The following is an 18,741-nucleotide window of genomic DNA, read 5'->3' as shown; positions in this document are numbered from 1 at the left end:
GCGAATTCGGCGAATCAGCCGAACCGAATTTTTTAATAATTCGCTCATCTCTAGTCAGTATATGAATGATTTTTATATCACTGTTGCTACTATTAGAGACATTTAAAGCAGGGTATGTCCTTGTTAGAAATCTCTTCATGGCAGATTACAAGGCTTACCTGTGTTAAATCCTTAGAACTCTGTTGTCCCTATTCTCAAAAGGTTTAGCTGTACAAGCACATTAATCCCATAAGCTGCTTTTCATTTTTATTACCTTAAGCCCTTTAACGAACCTTTTCAAAATTTCGAAAATCTGCTATAATAATCAAGTTTTGATTAAACAATTTACTTTTGAAATCAGGCAAAAAATGACAGGTTACCACTCTTGACAGCTCTCTTTAACGGAAAGGGTAGCTGTTATCTTGCACACCTGAGTCTCCATACAGAGCTGGAGGCTACCATTACCTGATTCCTAGAAGCAGTGCAAATTCTGATGAAAGCATCTCATTAGAGATGAAGTAGACATGAGTTCTGCCATAGAAATGGCATCACTTTTAGAAGGCTTACATTTCTAGAGTGCAGGTGGTCCGAAGATGTGGAAAGAAGTAATTTTTGGAACACCCTAGCTGTGTATTCTCCTGGTCTCTGCCTTCGAATCATGAGCTGGTTTTAGAAGTTGGACATCTAGGGGATGCCAACATAACATAATAAAAAGAGACTTTCTAAAAGCATCCATTTAAAAAGGTGCTGGTATCAGAGTGAAATATATAACATATACATCTGATCATGACACTAATCTTTCAGAAAATCTTATATGCTGCCCAGAAACTTGGTGTATCCTTTTCTAACTAGAAGTTTCAGGCCTGAAATTTGTTATGAGTAAATATTCTTAACGTTCCACTTGTTGCAAAGGAAAGAACATGAGACTGAATCCGATGGAACTTGGAAGTGACTGCTAAATATAAACCCATTTTTTCACTGATATGTTATCTTTGCTCCAATGACGGTCTGCAGCTTCATAAGCTTCTTCTGCTCTATTTTCCAGTGGTCATACTGATTCTTGCACCAGTAAAACAATGGATTGTCCAGTAAGCATGATTAATATTTAAAATCTGCTAGAAACCTGCTGGTCTTTCCACTTTCCACAGGAATAAATTGAACAAACCCCTTTTTCTTGCTAATGTTTACCAAAAATGAATTCAATTCTTCAGCGGAAAAAAAAATGATTACAGTAAGATCAGTGTGTCTCTCACACAAGGTATAGCTAGGCTGTCAGTTATATGCAGAACTTTAAATACTTCTGCCTTTAGCTTCTATTCACACTACAGTGGTGCAACAGAAGAAATTGCGTATACAGTATGCGCGTTGTTGCATGTTGCGCATAGGGCAGCCTATTTATTTCTGTTGGCAGCTCTATATGTAGCAAAGAAGTATTGCTTTGAGCTTTGCTTGTTTTTACTTTTTACTATTTAATTGTTTTCTTTTACAAGGGGCATTCAAGTCAAACTGGGATTTTTTTAATATATATAATAAATAAACAAATTTCAAGGTGTGGAAACACCAGGTTTATTTTCAAAATAATCCCCTTTTACATTTATACACTCATCATAGCATTTAATGTCTGGAAAGCTTTGGCATAAAAAGATTTGTCAGTACGTCTAAACCATACTAGGACAGCCTGTTTCACTTCATCATCATTGTGTTCAGTGTTCCCACAAAAAAGATTTGTCTCTTGTGCAATTTCACGACAGGTTATATGTCACTTATCCAGAATCAGGCATTCCCAGGGGTGTATTTACCACAAGGCAAACAAAGCATTTGCCTAGGGCAGCATTTTTCAGGGGGGCAGCACTGACCCCTTGAAGAAGGGGCGGAAGACCAGGTGGGATCCTAGAGAGGCTGCGGGCTGCTTGACAGTGTATGTAGAGCCTGATTCTCATTCCTGGGGATGTCTGGAGCTTTGAAGGTCTCTCTCTTGCTGTTGGGGGGGGGGTGATATTGGAAGGCTCTCTCAGGTGGGGGGACAGGGGTGTTGTTCGTCAATGTCAGGCTCTCTCTCTGCTGTGGGGGGGTGTTATTGGTTGGTGTCAGGATCTGTCTGGGGGGGGGGGTGCATCCGATTTTTATGTTGCCTAGGGCAGCACAAAACCTAAATACACCATTGAGCGTTCCACGTGCTAAATGTTCCCAGAAGTTACTGCTGTGTGCTGGGAACCACCGCAGCCAGAATCGTCACTGACAGACATACAACCATCTTTGAAACATTTACACAATTCAAATGTCTTACTGTGGCTGAGTGTCTCATCACTGTGCTGTGCTTGAAGTCTTTTGTAGATATCCATGGGTTTTACACCTTGTTCACAAGAAACTTCGTCATCAAGTGCTGTTCCATGCATGCACTAATGCTGTTGTTTGCCAATCTCTGGACTGGCCGGTGATATGTGTGCTGCCTATCAGTAATAGGACACACTAACATTCCTTTTTATACCTGTAAAATTAAAAGTTCCCATTTGACTTGAGCACACCTCATACATTTTAACCTTAATGCTGTCTTATTAGTTGTTAAACTGTAATTTGTTACTTTTTTTTATTTATTTATTTTTGTTATTTTCAGACTCACTTCTTCCTGATGATACTGACTGTAGTTCTAACCATAATAGCATTTATCATGATCTTTGTTGAGGTCTCTGGATGGAGCGGGGTATGTATTTTCTACTTTCTTAATTTAAACAATGCTAGTTTTGGGTTATTGTGAAATTCTACTGCCATAGTAAGTTTATAGTGTATCTAAACCAAAAAGGAAAAATTGGATATATTGCAGCTTACCAGTCCATAGATGAGGTGCTTGCAATAGTGTTCTTATTTAGGTTTGTTTCCATTTTATTTTGTTTCCAGTATATTTAACAAGAAGCAGAGAAGACATGGCATTTCTGGCAGTATCAACAGATATTCTCCGTACTGGCTAAAAATGATCTTTGTTTGGGAAAAAAAAAAAATTAAGCCATGGCCTCTAGGTTTTTTTTAACCCTCTGACTGGCTGCTATTCAGCCATCTAACTAAAACAATAATTAGCTAGCTCCCCCTAGCCAAGAAGGAGGGTGCTACACAAAGGTTGGTAGAAATACTCTAAGTTTCTAGGTGGAGTTAGGCTTAAAGCATATAAGAAGCCAGGGATGACCCCACCTTTCAGGGTTTCAACTACAGGTATAATATCACTTTTGGGTTTTTAGTTGGGCTGGAGTTATTCAATTGTAATATCCCAATTAGTTATATAAGCATATGGTGGCAGACAAGGATATAACTGAACATTTTTATTATTTAGGACGTAGGGGCCCATCCTGTGCTTGGGTGCATTGTAATGATCCTGTCTTTTTTTCAACCCATTCTTGCGATGTTCCGTCCAGACCCAAAGAGTAAAAGGTAAACCTTTATCATCCTACTAATTTTTCCATGGTCATATGTAAACTACAAACATGGAACACTACTCCAGATATGATCAGTGTAAATCTAATGGTGCTGATAGATTCGGTGCATGCCACAAGATGCTGATAGATTCAGTGCATGCGACAAGAAAGTTTTATAGCATCCATAAAAACACAAGGTAGTATAAGCAAGCGCATGTTGCGCAATTATGAATAAGCGCATGTTGCGTGAGACGCATTAACTGTTTCCCTGCTTGTTCAAACAATTAGATGAAAAATCATTCTGTCTCTTTATGAAAAAAATGACCAGTTAGAGTCACATTAGGCAAACACCAACCAGTTATTTTTCTACATTGACCCTGAAGACAGATCTGCATTGTGAAAATGAGGTATAGCTGTGCGTGCTGTAGCCATATACAGTAGCTGCTCGAGAAGGTGCTGTAGAACATTGTTCTGTGGTGTATAAGAAGCATGACCCTGCCCATAAATGTACACATAGGAAAATAAAGCATTTTAAAGGATATAAACATTGTTACAACTACAGCATCTGCCAACCAACCCCCATTAAACAGTCATTCAATCATATTGTACAAGTGCATGCATGCTTGTATAAATTGCAGGTACAAATATTGGTTTCATGGAAGAAATTGGCTAAAAAAAATTCTGTCTGGCTCATAGCCTTGTAAAAATAGGTTGGGGTAGTGTCAGGAACTGTGCTGTGTGCAATAGAGCCAGTGGCATCACTAGGTTGGTGTCACCTGGTGTGGTAAAACATGACATCACCCCCCACATCATGTTTTATCGCACTGCCGCATTGGCATCTCTACTTCCCCCCCCGGTGCCAAATTTAGCCTGTCCAATGTGGGGGTGCAGTAATAAATGTCAGGGGGTAGAAGATGTGAGGTCAACAGTATAGTGCATGAGAGTCGGTAGAGTAGTGTACAAGGGGTCAGCAGGGCAGAGGATAGGGTCGTCATTTTGTAGGGTAGTGTACAGGGGCCATTACTTTGTAGGACAGTGTACAGTGGGTTAACAGGGCAGTGGAGAAGGGTCAGCAGGGCAGAGGATAGGGGACAGCAGGGCAATGGACAGAGGGTCAGCAGGGCAGTGTACAGGACATCAGCAGGGCAGCAGACAGAGGTCAGTAGGGCAGTGTACAGTACAGTAGTCAGCAGAAAAGAAGACAGGGTCAGTGCTGGCAGAGGACTCTTAGCAGATGTCCCCCTCCCCCCAGAAATCCTGTCTCCTAACACATACCCTCTCCCCATTTCCTCATTCCAGTATAACCCCTACACATACTTCTCAATCAAAGCCCAAATGATTGTTCACCCCTCATCCCCCCCCCCATTGTGTTCCCAGTACAATTCTCCACCCCTCCCCCAGATTCTTACAGGCAGGAAGTACAGGAGAAGTGGGAGCGGATCAGGCTGCGCTGTGCTCTCTCTCCTGTCATAACAACGATCCTTCATCATACAGAAGATGACACTGGATCGCTCTAACATCAGACTGTGCACTGTATGATTACCCACCCCAATATCCTCCAAGGACTGCTGTTTTCCTGGCAGCAGGAAATGTGGGTAGAGGGCGGGTAATCATACAGTGCACAGTCCAATGTTAGGGAAATCCAGTGTCATCTTCTGTATGATGACGGATCGCTGTTATAACAGGAGAGCCTGAACTGCTGCCTCTTCTCCTGTCCAGAGTTTGCTGTTTACTTTCCTTGACTGCTTTCCCTGTCCTGTCCCTGAATGCGGGTATAGTGAGACGAGCTCAGCAGGCGTGGGCACAATGTACAGAGGAGGGCCGGCTTGGAGGGGCTGGGCTGAAAGAACCCCAGCACCCCCTTAGATCCTGTAATGCTTTCCCCCCTACCCTCCCACAGTGCTCTGTCCTGCCACTGTGGAGTGACAGCAGGAGTCATCCCTCTTGCAGGTGTCACTAGGGTGCGGTCCACACCTCCATTGCGATGCCAGTCCCTTGTGGAAGCTGAAAACTGGTAGGCAGCAGGTAGTAGATAAACAGGGGTACGGTTTATAAGCAAACAATCTTCAAAATACGTGGAAAAAGGGGGTGGAAGTGGGGCTCAAGGTTAGCGATCTATGTAGAAACTGTAAGAGGAAAGATATGTTAGTTATAGCCTCCGTGTTCAGCTCTGTAACAATAATTTTTTCCCAAAGTTTGGGCCACGCACAAGCAGGACAACAGGAAGCAATGGTTGACCTACAATTGAGTGTACAGCAGTATCGCTATTGTACCTGTACATCAGACCAGCTTTTTCTTTCATCTTGAGAACAAGGATCTGTCAATACAAGGTTAATATTATAATGTACTGCTAATTTTAGTGTGAGTGGTGCCATTTTGTTTTTAATAATTACCACCTGTATCTATGGAAAAATAGTGACAAGAACTCATGACTCCGAGTGTTCTATGGAGAAATTTACAGTGAAAGTTTAGCCTTTTCTTTAGTAAAGAGCATAGCATGAAGTGATGTTTTGCTACCACACAACAGACTACGGTCTTGGTAACTGCTGATTAAAATAATATCCAGTTATTAAAAGCAATTTAGATGCTTCACAGGATATATGCCTGAAAAATATTATTGTGTAAGATACCAGCTGGTAGACATAAACAAACATTCTTTTACCACTGCTATGCTTCAGATATTTATCATGCATATCTGAACGTACGCAATAGAGTTTCTCAGCACATTCCTGCCCTCTGGGAATTACTAGATTGCTATACCTCGCCCAGGTGTCATGATATGCATATTTTGTTACAGAAACAGGAGTAATAAGTACTTATGGACACAGACAGCAATAAAAATCATATAAACTCTTTAATCCTTTTTCCATTCTAACATAATTAAACATGTTTTGATTAGAGTTTTTTTTGTTAAGTAAAAGGCACAAAAGCCGCTGTATTATCATTGTTAATGTAAGATAGTAAAAAAAAGTACAGGGCTTCTGTAACCAAACTATTATGTTCTTACCAAGTAATTCCCATCACCAAATAATGCTAGCAAACTGATGCATGTCAAACACAGAGAAGGGAGGTGCAGCATCTCCAATTCAGGTGTTATTAGGCGTTACTAGTGTGGGTGATTTAGGGCCCCATGTACATTTTTGTGGTGCATTAACATGCATTATGCCGCACATCCGTGTGCTTGCCTTATGGTAAGCTATTGAAATAATTGGGCTGCCAATGCACAAAATTTTGTATTGCAATGCGCCATAGAGCACTGCAATGGGGTTGATTTACTAAAACTGGAGAGTGCAAAATCTGGCACAGTTGTGTATGGCATTGTTGTCCAAACTGAGGTTGCATCCACTCAGATACAGCAGCTGATCAGGTATTCTGACAATCACTGGTAGCAGATCAAGGCATTGTAAGTCAGCAATGGAGAAGGATCAGCTGCAGGACAACCAAGAGCAAAACTGGTGAAGAGCCCTTTGCCCTCCACTTGCCTTTTTTGGGCACAGCTTCCAGAGTTCACTTCCTCTGTAAATACACTGTTATCCTAAAAGCCTCAAATCAATGAATTTGTCTGTACTGTTTTTGTGCATATTTTCATCTATTTTTATCATTGCAGGCGCTATATCTTCAACTGGGGACACAGGCTCAATGCACTGGTTATAAAGGTGCTTGCAGGTAAGATTGTAGAAATTTTCACAGAAGAAGAACACTTTTTGTTGTTTAGGTCAATAGTCTTGTTTAAGTTATTAACACTTTGTTCAAATACTCATAAAACCTGATCTTTTTCTATAGTGGCCACCATCTTTCTCGGGCTGGTTCTGCTAGACACAACCCCCAACCAATGGATGCCCAAAGTAATGGGTGGATTTTTTGCATGGGAGGTTCTTTTGTATATCATCCTGGAGACCAATATGTTCCTGAAAAAAGAAAGTGAGTACCATATGGATTCCTTAAGTGCCACCTTACCTGCTAAAACTACTATGATGAAGTGATAACACTTTGTATTTAAAATGTAATATTTTTGAGTGTCTTAGAAATTATAACAAACTGAGTTTAAAGTGGCTACGAAAACCTTGCTTATATGGGCCAGTCTGGTGAATGGGCTTTTTTCTCGTTTCTCCAATTATTTTATTTGTATTCCAATTCAGTTGTCTAATTTCCCTGGAATCTCCTAATGGTCATGTTATTACTCACTCTAACAATGTCTTCTTCTTTTCTGGGAGAATCTATTGCTAGTGTATCTGTGCCACCTGTAGGTTAAAAGAAAGAAAGCATCTCAGGCACAAATAAGCTGGCCTTTGGATTCTCTAGGCAGCAAATAAAATTTCTATTCAGTGCACAGAGATTATGCCTGGGCATTAATTCCTCTTGGTCCTTCCTGACACTCTGGTATGCAAATTTGCAATTGCTTCCATCATTTTGGTCATTACCTTAGCCTGTCTCATGGATTCTTTTATTTCACCTGCCAAACCTACTTACTGCACTTCTTCTATCTGTATTTTGATATTTGTCCTATACACAACTGTCCGGATTGGTTTGTTCTATAATCTACATTTTACCTGCCTTTTTGACACTTTAATTTGCTTATCAGCAGTCGCCACTGTAGCACATCTGAAGGCAAATACAGATATGCAGAAAAATGTTAAAAATTATTCTCTGGTGTCTAAGGGTCATTTTCACATGCAGCAGCCCTTGCCGCCCCTCTGAAAAGTGATCTGCAGTGGTTTGCTTTTCAGAGCCAGTTTTTAACTGCTGTAAGGAGATGATATGACACCTCCTAACCGCATTTTTTAACCCTGAAAATGCAACACAGGGAGGTTGCAGCAAGCCACTATTCACTTGAACAGGTTTATTTTTTTTGTCGCAGCCGCGAAGCATCACAGCAATGGCATGTGTACAGCTCCAAATCTTCTTGATCAAGTAGTCAGTAGGCGGGAGGTAAAACCCTGGCCTAATTGTCCATTCCCACCAACAGGTGCATTATAACACAGCCAATGGTGTGCGCTGTGCCATAAACACTGCTGATTACAGCACATCATTGTTTTTTTTTTTGTAGCTTTGGTGAAATGTCAAAATTACATTTCATTCACCACCATGAACATGTAGGACACAAGGCAAATTGCCTTGTCTATGTGGTGGGCTGCATTGGGAAAGGCTGCTGAGCACAGCATAGCAAATTATATTGTGAACAGGCCCTCAGTGTGCTTATTGAATGATGCTTGTAATTGCTGTCAGCTTTTAACCTCACAGCTAACTACAATTAACAAATCTATCTCCGCCTTAATGTACAATCCAGTTAAATATAAGGTGTCTTCTGTTTTTTTTTTTCTTTTTTTGACAAATTACTGTTTGTGTACACCAGGACACATCAACATATAAAATCTTCTGGTCCTGGTATTACAAATCTTTCTCCGTAGTCTTGTTCCCAAGCCTAGAAATATGCAATAATTCTAACAAATGGCTGCAGTGCAAATTGGTGGCACATATCATAATCATTGTAGTTATACTCCCCTCTGACACTACCTGTTCTATTTGTAACATCTCTGATCTGTGCAGAATGCATTATTTACTCTATGACCTAGTGTACTGTAGTCCTCAGGGGCACTGAACACTGAGAGTTGTAGTTCTACAGACATATCGTCACTTGCAATAGCAGAGAAAAGGCTACTGTCCTTTATAGAAGCACTGTAAATATTTTATCCTTCATATTCTAGGTAAACTCAGATTTTGTATTTACCCTTAAAACACTCATATGCACCTCACTTTTGATGCAGAACAACTTATTTTAATGTACCCCTTTCCCTGAGAAGAGGACTGTAATTCAATGGCAATGTCTGAAAGAATTAAAGTAGAATACTGGTATTAAGCCAAGAGTTATGTTAAGAGCTAATTGGCAACCAGCATATCAGGTTGATGAATATTAAAATCCAATCCAACAAATTATTTTTTTTTTTTTTAAAGAAATATTTATTGGATTTCATTATTATACATAATAAAGATCAATCAAAACGACATGAGAAAACATATCATTGCATCGGAGAAATAGCAGTCATTGACAATTTGTTACATTTGTGAAGCATGACGAGAAAGGTTCATAATGGATGATAGCTAGAAAGCCCATGAAATGGAATAGGTAACGTGTAAAGAAACTTAGACATGTTTCAAAACTATGATGAGCACTGGGTGGTCAAGTAAGGGATAGAGAAAAAAGGGGGGGATGGGGGGGTGCTAGGAGCCCCCCGGAGAACTAATGAGTGCAGTAGGTGGCGAGTGAGATAAAACGAGCAGCAGACAGCATATACTGGTGTTGTCTTTTGACATATACTAAATGGGAGCAGGCTATAGCCTTAAATACCAGGTGTCAAATGAGCCATTGAGGAATGAACATAGTCGTATGTGCCAGTTTGGGTAGGGATAGATGAGTGTTCGAAGCTATAACTCTCAGGTAATAGAGGCCAGGATGTCATAAACACAGGGAAAGGTCTTATAGACATGAACAACAGCAAAAGTTATACCCTGCCTGTGTAAACTATGCTTAATACAGCCTCAGGTAGTAGTGGTAGGTCAACTAACAGCTCTAGAGTCCTGTAGGAACAAGTGTTGATCAGGTTTAGGAAAAGTTCCAGTAATATATAAGTGCCATTTTTGAATGTAAGCGTCAGCTCTGTGGGTGCTAGGTGAGGATATTAGATTGAATCTGTCCAGACGTAGAAGATAGTTGAGATCTTGTTTCATGTCCGATATGGTTGGTGGTGAATTTGTGACCCATTTTTTTTAATATAGCTCTTCTCGCAACCAGTAGACAGGTGGACAGCCATGGTTCTGTGTTGGAGAGGTGCCTGTAGCAGTTTGTTTCAAGTTACCGAAGAGGAGAAGTAGTGGGTCTTTAGACATGTGAATATTGATGATAAAAGTCGTAAAGCTGGTTACTTGGTCCCAGAAGTTGGATATGGGGGGGCAGAGCCAGAATCTGTGCTGTAGTGATGGCATATAACACCCGCAGAGCAGGCAGATGGACATTGGAGGATTGAGTCTCGAATAGGCACAGGGCATGTACACACGATGCATAATCTTGAGCTGTTGTTCACGCCAGAACTCATTTGAGTTGAAAGCACATGTGGTGTTAAATCCCATTAATATTTGTTTGGCTGTGAATGCGTTACTAAAGTCTTTGACCCAAGAGATTGCTGATGAAGAAGTTTCCAAACGTTTCGCATAATGCATTTAATGGAGTGTAGATGTTAGATATTTTGTATTTTTGACTTTGTACTAAGGTGTCTATTAGTGAGTTGCAGAACCTGTTGGTTTTGATTGGAGCAATTGAGTTCTTGAAGTTCAGAACTTGCAAAATATATAAGAAGCGGTGGGAAGGTAGGTTGAAGCTCCACAAAGTATGGTGTAGAGGCATGGGAGAACCAGAAGAGGTATCAAACAGTTGCATTACATATACAAGATTATGTGTGACCCAAGTTGCGTAAGCAGCATATTGTTGAGAGAGAGGAAAAGAAGGATTGTTGTGAATTGGGAAGTATCGGGATAACCATGGGGAAACCGCTAACTTGCGCCTGACCTCTTTCCATGTTCCGCGAGTGTCACGTATAAGTGAGTTGTGTTTTAGGTGTGATGGAAGTGAGTTGATATTGGAATGCAAAAGGGCCGTTAGATTGCATAGGTGGACCATAGCCATCCCTGGGCCAACTGATAACCTCCCATGGTTTTCAATACCACCTCTATGCTGATGACACCCAGATCTATCTCTCCACTCCCCAGCTCACCCCCTTAATCTCTTCACGTATCACAAACCTACTAAGCGACATATCAACATGGATGTCATATCACTACCTTAAACTCAATCTTTCAAAAACTGAGCTTGTAATATTTCCTCCTCCCCGATTTCCCACTCATGACTTTACCATTAAGATCAACAGCACTACCATTGGTCCTTCCCCTCATGCCAGGGTGCTAGGCGTAATCCTAGACTCTGACCTCTCCTTTGGGCCCCACATCCACTCACTGGCTAAATCCTGCCACCTCAACCTCCGATACATTTCAAAAATCCGCCCCTTCCTGACCAATGACACCACAAAACAACTCATCCACGCCTTAGTTATATCCCACCTCGATTACTGCAACTCCCTCCTCACTGGTCTACCATTACACAGGCTATCCCCCCTTCAGTCTATTATGAATGCTGCTGCTAGACTCATACACCTTACCAACCGATCAGTGACTGCTGCCCCTCTCTGCCAATCCCTCCACTGGCTTGCACTAACCCAACGTATAAAATTCAAAATACTAACCACAGCTTACAAAGCCATCCACAACACTGCCCCTAGCTACATCACCAACCTCATCCACAGATACCGCCCAAATCGCCCACTCCGCTCCTCCCATGATATCCTCCTCTCTAGCTCCCTCATCAGCTCCTCCCACGCTCGCCTCCAGGACTTCTCCAGAGCCTCTCCCATCCTCTGGAACTCCCTACCACAGCATGTCCGGTCAGCCCCCACCCTGTCTGCCTTTAGGCGATCTTTGAAAACGCACTTCTTCAGGGAAGCCTACCCCACCTCCACCTAAGAACTGTACTTGAATCACCTCCGCCAGGTCATCCCCCGCAGCTATCACCTTTTGTATCACCTCCCCCTTCCTTTAGATTGTAAGCTCCACGAGCAGGGCCCTCCTATTCCTTCTGTACTGAAAGTATTGTAATTGTAGTGTCTCCCTTATATTGTAAAGCGCTGCGCAAACTGTTGGCGCTATATAAATCCTGTATAATAATAATAATAATAATTTCGATAACAAATTAATTTAGGATTACGTACTAGTTGCTGAATGTAACCCCTATAATTAGCTATTTTTGTTTTTTTAAGAATACACTTCTATGGCCTTAAAATCTTATGTTGTGGCTGCTACTTCCACAGGCTTATGCTTGCCTGATGACAAATTATGTGCTGCACCACATACAGCTTTAACCCCCTCCCACTGCTGCCTCCCGGCTGTGTAAGAGGTTCTAAATACTGGGGGGTGGAGGCAGGTATTCTCTAATACATCCTTTGTGTGAAATCCCTGGTTTTCCTGCCAATACTCTTGCTTTCCTATTGAGATCATAGTGTGGTCATTTTTCTGGCTGTGCTGGGAACTTATCTTGCTCTCCTCAAATGATCAAGCTTGTGCTGATACCCACCAAGCACATCTGTTCATTGGAAAGTTCATTGTGCTGCTCTTTCTACTCCCCTAGCCCGTATGCAGCTGAGAGCGAAGGGTATGTGATCACATACAACATATTTTAAACTAAAAGGGTTGTTTTACAAGGTGAGGGTTTACGGTCACTTTAAGACATGCTCCAACCTTGTAATTTCAATGTAGCGCCCTCTAGTTAGGAAGGATATTTTGTGAGTCAGAGGCTTTCTAGAAGCCTAGAATGAACCTGGACATTTTATGTGAGTCAGAGGCTTACTAGAAGCCTAGGATGAGTCAGCCTGGGAGTAAAGTAGTGCAGTTATCTCAGTCAGGCCGGGAGGCTCTACAAGTCAGGGCTTCTGGAGCTTTCTAGATGAGGGGCGGAGGAGGGGAGGAGATTTAATTTGCATGTTTGAGGGAACCTAGCCAATCCCCAGGCAGGAGGCCTGGCATGGTGGCTAAGATAGCCCTAAATGTGAGAGAGCCTGAACAGCAGGGCAGTTGGGTGGAAGATGGAGTGAATTAAGGTTCTGTTGTGTGGAGTTTGGGAGGGGGCCCCAGTGGATAGGGGCTACCTACAGGTTGAAGCTGGACAGAAGAGTCTCCACTGTCCCACCATCTGCGAGAAAGGACAGCCTGTCAGCAGGGAAGGAGCCAGACCAGCATAAGGCCCGAAAGCAGTTGCAACCCATTAAGCTTACTGGACAGTGTGAGTACTTCTACACGCCCTGGGCCACAGAAGGGACAGGGCGGTAAGGTGTAATACCCAACTAGTTCTTGCTGGGATTACTTAACTGTAGATCTTGGAATCCCTTGCCCAGAGATACCCTCAGGACAGCCGGGTGAATAAGGAGATTTTCGTCTGGGGTCTGAGGAGGTACACCAAAGGGGACACAGTGCTCCTTACTAAGACTGTTGCTAATTTTTGTCCACATTTTGTCCATTTTTGCTAAGAAGCTGTCCAAAAGTTCTACAGTTCCTTGGGCATCCCATATACCCCTAGGGCTTATACAAGTTGTTAACCCTTAATAAAAACAACAAAACCAAGCTCAAGGACTGTTTTACTGACTCTGGGAGAAAGTATGGAAAATGCGTGTTGTCTGGTTGTGCAGAGCTTGAGGGGCCCAGCAAAATCCAGCAGCCCTCAAGAGGATAGATATACATAAAGTATTTGTACATTTTCAAAGTCGCCCTAAAAAATGGCATAAAAGGGTCCTCTCCCTGCTTGTTTTAATTTTTTGACATAGGTACATTGTTTGAAAATAGCTTAATTATTAGCTCTACAATTGGACAGAATTGAGCAAAGTTTGCCCCTCATAGACCTCAGTGTATTGCTTCATTTTCTCCATAGAAAAAGTAGACACCTACTCATAAACAGATTTGTAAAAATCTGTATGCAACAACAAGAAGTTATTACACCCAAACCATTTTGTTTCTTGTTGGGTAGTTAACCCCTGCTTAACCAATTTTCATCAGACAAGCAGCATTTGAATTTGTGGTATCACTTGCAAAGCTAAAATGATAAAGAAACAAAAGAATCTGCAGCATCTGAATCATTGTCAAAAAATCATGATCATGTGGCTACCATACAGCTGAGGGATTTTGGATAATGGTGTGAACAAATAAAGTAAAGTGAATGCATTAAGGCTTTTTTTTTAATGTTTTTGTATTTGCTGTCTTTCAGGTACATATGAAAATGAAAATAAAATGGTAAGATTTATGAGTTATTTTGGCTAGAATAAAGCCATTATCAATTTCATTAAGGTATACCTCTGTGAACTGCATACTTGTGTTGAATTTGTGCACAGTCTGAATTGTTTCATAACACATTCGGATTCATTTGCTAAAACTGCAGAGTGCAAAATCTGGAGCATCTGAGCATTGAAACCAGTAAGCTTCCAGTTTTTCTTTGATTTCTTTGATTGGCTACCATGCACAGCTGCACCAGATGATAATATGTTCACATCCGTGAAGTTATGACTTTCTGGATGGGGGACAGGATAGGCAGCTGTCTCGGGTGCAGTGGTTTCTTGTAAACGGGGGGTGCCATTAGGTGAGCTGTTGAAAGGAAAAAATGCCGGTCAACCCAGAGCATGCATGCCCCATACCCTTGCAGCACAGAGTGCAGTGAATGATATCACTGTATACTGATGGACAAAGGCCATCCTGAGCCAGCAGAGGAGTTTGAAGGCAGGGGACTGTGGTAGACAGTCAGCAGTGTTAGCTACTGAGCTGCTACAAGTTCGTAAAAGGAGTGCTCAGCCAGTGAACAGCTCATGTCCTGGTCCAGACACTTGGGGAAGGGAGGGGATGAGGGTTTGACCCCCTTATCCCTCCTATATACTGTAAATCTCAGACAACATGTTCCTTAGTGATAGTAGAATGCTGACATCTGTGAAATCTAGCAGGGAGCTGCGGTGGAAAGATACCTGAGCTGAGATATGCTTTCTTCTCTACCTTGTGTCACAACTGAAGATTCATAAAGATGCATTCACATTTGTGTGGTACTGTAGTACCTTGTGGTGTGTTAGTGCAGCATTTATTATGAAGGGGCTGCAAACACACCACAATGGGCAAAAAACACACATGACCCTTGTTTGAGAACGCAGCACCCCACAAGGCATGGTATGTGAGATATGATTCACTGCCATACGTTTGCATTGACCATTGTTGCATATGGATTTGGGGGGGCATTCACAATGAATGACTCCACAACGTGCCACAGCACAGAATGCACATTACAGTAACATGCAGTAAGGGTCTATTTACATCAGTGCACTGCGTTTATGCATGCGTATTGTTGTGCTGTGGTGCTATTCATTATGAATGACACCTAAATGCAAGGTCCTAACCTACATGCGTTGCAGTGCTCCTCAAGTGCATAGTCACATACTACTTTGTGGTGTATTACCAAACTTGGTGCAAGTCCAATTGTTTTGTCCACAGTGGTATGCTAACCTTAATGCACAATAAAAAACCACCATGGTGAGAAAGAGGTCCTAAAATACCTCACACAATTTTTTTTCTTACTGGCTTCTGAACATACCTGTATTTGGTTCAAGGTAGGTTTACAAAACATGAGAAAAGTTCAGGTGCTGACTCTGGACCCCACTGACTCACAGGTTTTGCCCAGAACAGCAGGAGCCATTGGCTTCTGGTGCTTTCAGTCAAATCCAGTGAGCAGAGATTGGGGAATAAGGACCAAGTTGCACTGTGTGTGTCTATGGACACACACAGCCTGACTTGGGAGCTGCTTGCTACGGTGGAGCATGGAAATAAGGAGCCTAGAGCGCTGGTGGGGGACCCCAGAAGAGGAGGCTCGGTGCAGTAGCATTGCACAGAGAAAGTAAATATAAGGAGTATCAGTATAAATAAGACTTTACAATCAGTTTAAATAAAAAGCAGCTGAGTTCAGGGGCTTAAACAAATGCCAGATTCCTCTAGCAGTGGCATTTCTTCTGCTCATGTGAACGAGCCCTTAGTAAGAACAATATTTTCACTAATATGTTATACAGCATTGTGTGAACCACATAAATAATGACACAGTTAAATAAAATATACAATTCCAAATTAGCTACTCAGGGAACAGGCACACTTTTAGTAAAACTCCAAAGACCATTGTTCAACATTTAATGATTTACATTTTATTCTGTAGGTACGACTTGAAATAATAGCCCTCGAGATATATATCGCTGGAAACTTGGCCTTCCTTATAGCCCTACTGGTTGGCATTGGACAATCGTAGTAGCGTTGTAGAAACATTGCTGTTTGGAAGAGTTACACTTTTTAATTGCCAAAAGACTGTTTACAATGATTTCCTTCTACTGTTGTAAGTTAATAGATTCTGTTTCTTCCTTTGTTGATGTCCACATCCAATGTATTCAGACGCATTTTCATTGTGCATAATACATGTAAAGTGTTTATGATGACCGATATCTGTGCATGAATGAGTAAACACTGGGATAGATAACTTTAATTACAAAAGTCAAGTCAAAACTGTATTACGTTTTTAAGTTTTTATATAAACTGTAAAAATCTTTCATTTGTTTTATAAATAGTTTTCTATGTATATGCTGATACTTCCTTTTTTTAGCAAAATTTAAGTACATGCCGTTGCTTATTAAAGCAGAACTAAACTGTATCTGAACACCACAAAATGGAAAAAAGACTATGCAATTCATTTTGAATAATTACAGCAAACTCATTCATTCATGTCTCCATGCATTAGTTGGAAATCATTTTGAAAAACGCCCCCCCCCTAGCCCTTAACCATCTTGAGTAAGGACAGATGATTCATATAGCATTTCCTTCCAGACATCCATCTACCCTAACATGCAGACAGGAGGGTGTGCTTAGCTGAGAAAGTCCCTCCTCCAGATGAAAGGAAAAAAAAAGTTCCCTTGAAGACTCCTGGGACATATGACATTGTTTTTAGCTAGGCCAGAAACCAGGAAGCAACTGAAAAAATCCAAAATATGAAATAACTAAATATTATAGTTTCCTATCTATTTGCTAATGCTATCAGCATAAGGGTTAAAAACAGTTCACGTTGATTGAGAGAGTTTAGTTCTGCTTTAATATTTGAGTCATAGTGGCAACCTTTTTCTCTGTTTCCATGTTTTTACTGAGAGACTTGTCTCAGTTACACATCTGGTCATATACATTTGTGAATATAAATGCAATCATTAAAAGAAACATACAAAACTATTGGTTGTACAACTGCATTGGAACTTGTAGGGTGACAGGTCATCTTACAAATTGTATAGATAGGGCTAAATTTATACCCTCCAAAATAACCCTTTCTACTGTCTTCGTCTTCCGCTAAATGTTTTTTTTTTTGAGAAGCACATTACAGTACTGGATACTGTAGTGAATTCTTTAAAAAAATATATACCTTTGTCAGTCTTCGTTAATGGATTATGCGCAACAGTCCAACTGCAAGTAATAAATGTTCATGCAGGTACCTTTTAATCAGCATTTAACCATAACATATTCTACGTATGTGAAAGACCATCTACCAAATGAACACCTGCCCTAGCACATCATAGCATTCACCCGGCATTCCAAGAAATAACAGAATCCAACTGCAATATTCATGTACTGTCAAAACCTCCAACTGCAAGTAATAAATGTTCTACTTTATTGGATGTATACAAGTGTCCTCCAGCTTTGAGGAACAACAACGCTCAACATTTTATCCTAGAGGGTTCTACAGACTGGGCTTGAGTGATCTGAGAGCTAGTTAAACTTGTGAGTATAGGAGACCCAGGAAATGTCCTAGTATAATTATAAAAAGTAGCTTGATTATAACTTCAACTATGGGGCCAACTCTGATTTTGTATTATTACCGAATATGCAAAGTTCAGTCTTGACAAAGAATGTAGATTCCTTGTCAAAACTGGATTTTCCATTATTCTGATGGTTTACATACAGTATATATTTTGAAATAGCCAGAACATGTATATCCATTTTAATTGTGAGCTGCAACAGCTTTCTTCTTGTCAGAACTTTAAAGTCCAGGACAAAATATGTGGAAACAATAGAAATAATTGCTCTTAAGAAAATGATTTGGTTTTTGTCGTGTACTTTGACCTAATACTGCAGATGAGCCATTGACGTGTTTTAGCAGTCATCACATTACTGCAGCGAGTATAATATTACCATTGCACCTCTGCTCTGATGTAATTCTATTTCCTGCACCAACAGTTTCAGTTTGCAAATCTGCTACTAAAGCATACAATAGTCCTAAATAGTTTTATTTTAACTAACAAATTTGCATAACATTGTGGAGACATTTGTATGCCTTTTTGCGTCAATAATAAAATATTTTTTTAAATGTTGTTCTGCTTCAATTATTATTTTGAAAGCAACTATAGTCACAGAATAATCAATACAAACAATAGATATTTTTGACAATCCAATATAAACGTACCTGAAAAATCTCTCTTCATGTTATGAGTTCTGCCTGTCTGCTGGCCATCTCTTTCCACAACTTCCTGTATTCCCTGCATGCTTTGCAGCTTCTTCTCTACTTTTTACTTTCAATTTCTAAGGACCACATATCTCACGGACGGTACCTTAGTACTGCATATGCATATTTATTGTTCAGAGTATGTCAAGTGCGCATCTCACTGTTTTTTCCCCCACCATAGAAGTGCAACAACCCATCTTCTCGATACTTACTTAC

General features: G+C 40.9%; 1 protein-coding gene across 1 annotated transcript in view; it reads left to right on the top strand.

The window, feature by feature from the left end:
- The window catches only part of LOC149467549 (ferric reductase 1-like), a 70,292-nt gene extending 51,898 nt beyond the window's left edge, over positions 1 to 18,394 (top strand). The window contains exons 11-16 of the mRNA XM_089671510.1: positions 2,594 to 2,680; positions 3,302 to 3,399; positions 6,991 to 7,049; positions 7,167 to 7,304; positions 14,239 to 14,264; positions 16,210 to 18,394. Coding sequence (XP_089527636.1) covers positions 2,594 to 2,680; positions 3,302 to 3,399; positions 6,991 to 7,049; positions 7,167 to 7,304; positions 14,239 to 14,264; positions 16,210 to 16,299 — 498 coding nt within the window. The 3' untranslated portion in view covers positions 16,300 to 18,394. The remainder of the gene's footprint in view (positions 1 to 2,593; positions 2,681 to 3,301; positions 3,400 to 6,990; positions 7,050 to 7,166; positions 7,305 to 14,238; positions 14,265 to 16,209) is intronic.
- Positions 18,395 to 18,741: the final 347 nt, after the last annotated feature.

The sequence above is a fragment of the Staurois parvus genome, unplaced genomic scaffold (assembly GCF_062004578.1).
Source record: "Staurois parvus isolate SC_StPar_1 unplaced genomic scaffold, SC_StPar_1.0 ptg000106l, whole genome shotgun sequence".
In the NCBI taxonomy this organism is placed as follows: Eukaryota; Metazoa; Chordata; class Amphibia; order Anura; family Ranidae; genus Staurois; species Staurois parvus.
This window is presented reverse-complemented; position numbering and strand designations above follow the sequence as displayed.